Source organism: Ceratina calcarata, unplaced genomic scaffold (assembly GCF_001652005.2).
Source record: "Ceratina calcarata isolate Rehan_Ccalc_2016 unplaced genomic scaffold, ASM165200v1 scaffold206.2, whole genome shotgun sequence".
Lineage (NCBI taxonomy): Eukaryota > Metazoa > Arthropoda > Insecta > Hymenoptera > Apidae > Ceratina > Ceratina calcarata.
Window position 1 is genome coordinate 115,101 of NW_017142244.1, and position 6,065 is coordinate 121,165.

At 36.3% G+C, this 6,065-nt stretch overlaps 1 protein-coding gene and 1 long non-coding RNA gene across 10 annotated transcripts in view; one reads left to right on the forward strand and one right to left on the reverse strand.

The window, feature by feature from the left end:
• Positions 1 to 614: 614 nt before the first annotated feature.
• Positions 615 to 6,065, reverse strand: part of LOC108622126 (rho guanine nucleotide exchange factor 17) — a 15,531-nt gene continuing 10,080 nt past the window's right edge. For 7 of the 9 annotated variants that reach the window (XM_026811253.1, XM_026811255.1, XM_026811254.1 and 4 more), the window contains 3 exons: positions 5,410 to 5,583; positions 4,725 to 4,996; positions 615 to 4,317 (listed from right to left, as the gene is read on the reverse strand). In XM_026811253.1, the coding sequence (XP_026667054.1) occupies positions 4,746 to 4,996; positions 5,410 to 5,583 (425 nt within the window). In that variant the 3' untranslated portion in view covers positions 615 to 4,317; positions 4,725 to 4,745. The remainder of the gene's footprint in view (positions 4,318 to 4,724; positions 4,997 to 5,409; positions 5,584 to 6,065) is intronic. The other 2 variants (XR_003388785.1, XM_018019805.2) reach the window with 2 other exon arrangements.
• LOC108622128 (uncharacterized) overlaps positions 1,257 to 6,065 on the forward strand; it is a 7,498-nt gene continuing 2,689 nt past the window's right edge. Inside the window, exon 1 of the long non-coding RNA XR_003388787.1 lies at positions 1,257 to 1,345. This is a non-coding gene — a long non-coding RNA (uncharacterized LOC108622128). The remainder of the gene's footprint in view (positions 1,346 to 6,065) is intronic.

Consider the following 6,065-nt stretch of genomic DNA (forward strand, 5'->3'; position numbering starts at 1 on the left):
AGATTATTATTAATTTGTTTTAACAAAGGTATTAAATAAAATTGTCCAAGAATGCATTATCCTAAGTGAATCAACGATAAATCATTTCAAGTTTCATCATATAAACTACTGACAGTTGTAAATGAATGTCTAGTCAATAAATTAATGCAAGTGTGCAGTAGTTACAAAATAGAAGCATAATGAATGGATATTTACCAAAGTATTGAATGTTAAAATGTATTTGCATTGTACAATTTACTTCTTTAAATAGAATTTAAGAGAGAAGCGATATAGTATATTTTTTTCTCGGAAATATATACCCTGACGAGAATACATATTGTACCAACAACTTTGTGATGTACATATAACAAACATTATTATAAATTATTACTTCATTATGGCAGCCGGTGTAATTAATAGCTGCAAATATATATTTACCGCCTCCTACTGTATTGATTTAATGATATTAATAAATTTTAATTGCATTTTTTAATTATTCTAAAGAATATTAATGTTACTCTTACCTTCTTATGTACGATGATGATATTTAGTGCCGTTACTCGTAAATGATAAAACTTATTTATTTAGATATTAACGGATCTAGGGAATAGGATGAGACTGTAGAGAAAAAAAAATTACATATAATACAAATATATTTTATACGCAGTTACGTATCTCTCGCCTCTAGACACTTAACAACATTAATCAATAACTTACGGGACGCGATCATTCCTGGGTACATGACACCTCAATTTTTCTTTTATTGCACACTAGAAATATACCACAGATGACCATTCGCACAGTATCAATCGCGTACTTTCATCTACCTTAATTAGTTACAATAAATAATAATTCGATTTTTAATTTCACGCTCGTCTCCCAGTTCATCAATGATCTACTCTCTCGATTCAACGCAGTAAAAGGCGCAGAACATTGCAGATTTTGCCAGATACTTCTGCTAAATGTACTTGATCAGCGTTGCAATCGTTGCGAAACGGTGCACCCTAACATTTTCTGTTCACCGTCGTATCACACAAATAGAGTAGTTAGATATGATTGTGCACGTTGCGTCACAGGCAAACTCGATTCGTTTCGATTCGTGAAAGACAAACACACATTCAAAGGCAAAGATTCGTCACACGTGCAGTCCTTAGAATCACGTTTTATATGCGCTTCCCTCTCGTTTCTTCACGCAACTGACAATAAGCTCAATCGCGTTCGAACATGTACATATATTCGACTCTCTACAATAGTGGAAATCACACCTATAAACAAAATATAAGTCCTGTACGCGGTCGACAATTTCACTGGCAACGAAGTGCACATTTTGGTTTCAAGCGAGACAACGATTTATTCACACGTACAGGTATGTTGATAATTATGTACAAGACAAGGTGTCTCTCTTTCTGTGATAATCGTAGAGGGGTGCCGTTTCTCAGTTCAAGCCGGTTCAGGTAATTTGGAAATAAAAACGTGGGTACTATTAAGTACTTGCAATACATGTATACAAGGAATAAGTATGTTATATTTTGCTTCGTTTGTTGAAATTATCCGAGTCAGTCTTGAAGCACTAAAGCGTTACCGGTTGTTCCGGTGAAGCGATACAACACTCGCATAGTTAATTCATCTTTTATTTCATTTCATCAATGTTTTGTTCTTTTGTACCTTTCTTAAAATTAGATGTTGCATTTATACAATTTCTTTCAATCGAATAATTACAGTTTTTAATCCACTAATATTGGACTTCATGTAATGTTCATGTAATCCTCTAATATTGGACACCTGTGTACGATCACCTCCAAGAGAACTCCAAAGTTCGTAAAATGAATACAACATTCACTTCGATATAGGGAAAAGTTTATCCGAAGCTGTAAAGTGTCCCCGGTATTAATCGAAACAAGTTACGATAGTGAAACGTAACGATTGTGAAATTGTTATCATCGTGAGATTCGTTTATCATGAAACGGAGCATGTCGTGCGAATATTTCATACGAAGACTGTTGATTTGGAAAATTAAATGGACAAAAGATATGCGATTAACAATAAAAATTGCAATGATACTATATAGATCTCGCGTAACATTATTTCAAGAATCGATATTAATTAATTATTGTCAAACACGCTGTATATCAATCACGTATAGTCGATACGTCCGCAAATCGCTTAATATTATAAAATGTCGGACGCGTCCCTCGAAGTTCAAGCGAATAAAACTTCTATAAGGAGATTAATGCCTATCCATAGATGACAGGATTAGAGTTTTGGCCTCTTGAATTTTGTACCATTATATACACCGATAACTTAATTTTCTTAAATAGAATAATTATCGTGACAAATCATTAAGGACTTATTTTTATTCTGCTTCCAACAATCTCTATTGCTAGCAGTACGTTCTCGACGAGGCAAGGCGAGAGCAGCCAAAGTGTATTTTGCATTGCTTGCTACGCCTCGTATAGCTTTGTCTCATGTCCTCAACGTTCGATTTCGAATTGATTTTTTTATTACGAGACGCGAAGACGAGCAGCAAATTCGAGAACATTTATGCCAAGCCAGAAAAGTGTAATGATTTCAAGACTCGAGCCAAGATGAGGGAAGCAAATAGTATTCGCCTCGGTAAGAGTCTCAGCGAGACATTTGGCAAGATGCCTCGACGAGAGTACCGCTGGCATATCGATAAGAAAAAAAGGAATCAAAGGAAAGGCAAATGGGAAGAAAATTTCTAACAAACACATTGCCTCCTTTCCCATTGAATAAATAAAATTTCATTCGATCATTTTTTTAAATAACGATAAATAATATTTCTTGCAATTAGAAATAAAATCGTTTTTTTCTCGTAAATTTCAGCATAAAAAATGTTGATTTGTATCCAATGTACATTTATACCGCCTTGGGTTTCGAAAATTTGCTAGAATTTTATTTGACGATTAAACACGAACACATTCAGTTCTGATCGATGAATTATTACTAAACAATGATATTACTTGTCACTACACGTGTTGTACAGCGTCAATCGATAGACATTGGTAATCTTGTTTTGACGTCCTAACTCGATTAATTCCCTTTTAGGAACGTTTTAAAGGCATTTTTAGGCCAGCATCGCGGTACTGTGTGTAAGCTCGTTTCAATACTCCTCCAGGTATCGTAATTCATTTATTTTCGTTTGTTAACCATCAATTAGTGAGATAAATTTTAACATCATTTACTCTCCCTTTATTGAACATTAAAGTATCTACGTTGACACTAACAACGATAATGAACTAACGTTAATTGAACATTTTTTAATGTAAACAAAAATCGCATCTAATCTAATTTTCTTAAATGCTTTATTTTTACATTTTAATCTTCACAGCAATTGTGCCAAATTTTTTTCAATCAATCTGTATAAGATCGGGCCAGACTGCTATGTTGATACATAAATACAATGACCTGCTTCTTTTGGCGAGACGAATTGAATAAGTCTCCAACTTTGTAACTTGCGTACATTGATTGATCAATGTATCCTTTTCGGATTTTAGAAACTCATTTTATACTGTGTCTTAATTTTCGCAAAATTTTCCGCCTACTTCTGAGTAACGTCAATCGTACCTTATCTCACTAACTATGGGCTAACACTTGCACGCATCAAATGTAATAAGCGAGTACACGCGTGCGTAAATTAAATTCTTACAAGAACGTACGTTCGTTTGCCTGCTTTCTTTTTTATTAAACACCAAAGTACTTATCTACATCGACAGATCGACACTTAATCAAAATCACGTGACGAACTGATGCCGCAAGATCGAACGCCGAAAAACCATGATCATCAACCTTGTCCATTGCAAAAGTACAAATTGGCATCGAATCGATTATCAGATATCAAACATTTTTTTAAATAGACAACAGATATTCATTTTCATATTGACCTGTTAATTTTAAATCTTCTCACCGCGTGAATTAGTACTCTTAGAACGGCGCTATTCGCGTTTCAATTTGATTTCAGCGAATCGTCTCGTAGCTTCATCTAAAGTGATCCAACGAATGTCGAATAAATCATCGACAAGTTGTAGCCTCGATCAGTAATAAATGACGGTTAGAGAAACCTACTTACTCCGGTTTCATAGTATCTTGGAACACGTGCTTCTTGGCACCTTGTAAATAACGGACCTCCCTCATCCTGCTTTTGATCCACTCGGCCAAAACCAGCCAGAGAACCTTACCGCGTTCCCTGAAAAACCGTCGGGCGAATGCGTCCTGAACAGTCACGATCGGACGATGACGGACCCGATCGCATATGGAGTGCATACGCAAGAATGATTCCCACGGCATGTCATGCCGATGTACGTAAACTGCGGCCCTTGTCTGTAATATTTTGAAAATTAGTTATTTAGTACACGAAAATTTTAATAAAAATAAAATAGATAAAGTTTTAATGAGAGTCACTGTATATTAAAATATTTAATTCCACTTTAGTTGTTTCTAAAAAACAATATGGCCTAAACTTTTGTGCAAATGCGAAATAACATTGCTCCTCGCGGTGACTCAATTTTTCTTCTCTTTTTTCTTCGGAATTCCGACGAATAGAAATTTTTTTAATTTTTTGTTACACATTATGTAGTAAACTGAATCATCTAACATCCCATAGAAAATGAAGTTATTTGGTCCAATATTAAAAAAAAATTGTTCCGTTTTGAAATGTATCCGAATATCAATGGGAGTCACTGTATATTATTACACTGTTTTAAAAACAACGCTTATGAAGTACTTACCGAGGACCGTGCTAGATCGCATCACACTTTCCATAGCAGCAGATGATTAGTCGAGTCCTCACGTCCAGCCTGCAGCTCGGCAGATGCCTGTGGCCCTCTGAAGTCCTCGTAACCATCTCCGCCTGATATAACCAACAGCTTTCCACGACTGATATTATTTTGTTGGTTCTTGCTGGACTTCAGAGAGTTTGGACGCGGATCTGGCTTCGATGGCGTCGTCGTTTCCACGCATGTGAGAAAACGTACGTGTCCAGTGTGTCCATGTGGAATACCTGACCATTACAATAAATTGTCATTCTACATTATTATTAAGCCCCGAATTTCATTATCTTTAAATTGGTATTTGTCACTTCATATCGGATAATTTTGAATGGTAGAGCTCAAAAGAGATTAAAATTGTAACAAGAATTGCGTTATACACATACACGTGTGGCTACGTTTCTCAAAATTTATTAGTTCTCGCCTCATGAAGCGTTAGGAATGTTTTATAAATATCACGCTTAAAGACGTTATCGTTTGGAGGTCCACAAATTTCAAAATGATCGATAGAACTCGTGTCCGACCGACGCTACGCAGCGCCGATACAGACATCTCGCATGAAGCTGCGAACACGTTCGGTGGCCAGCTTTATCCCGAAAGTAATAAGAAACGATTATAAATGATCGAACGTGACGTCAATACGTACCAGTTACGATCGGTGGTTGGGACATTCTCTGAGTGGATGGCTTTATATGAGGAATTGGCACGGTCAATAGTACGCCAGCGCTCGTGCCGATCCAAAGCAATTCGTTGCAAGCCAAAAGTGCGGTGACCCTGAGGAGCGCGGCCTTGTGCTGTCGTATTATGACATCGCAACCTGCAACAAGTTTAAAGCTTCCGTTAAAATAAATATCATATAATTGAATAAAATATGAAAATATATTAGACTGATTATTTATATTATTACTTCTATCTTTATCTGTATTTATATCGACCAGAAAAGTCTAGGGGCGTACGGGTAGCTGAAAATTCGGATCGAGCGGGATCCCGAAAGTTAAGCGAGCATATAAATATGTTCGGTTACGCGCAATCTCGGAACCCGAATATCAACTCAGGACTTAAACTCGAATTGAGTTTCAAAACTGACTTCAATAGCCGTCATTACACTCGATGATTATAAGCTTAAATAATCGTGGGGTAAATGTAATGACAGCTCCCGAATTAAGTTTCGAATGCCGCATTTACCTAGTTAAGCAGAATGGACTGGTTAAATTTTCGGAATCTCACCCGATCCGATCTCAGACTCGAGTGCCTAAATTTTCGAGTACCCGCACAGCCTTAGTTAAAGACTACATACTATAT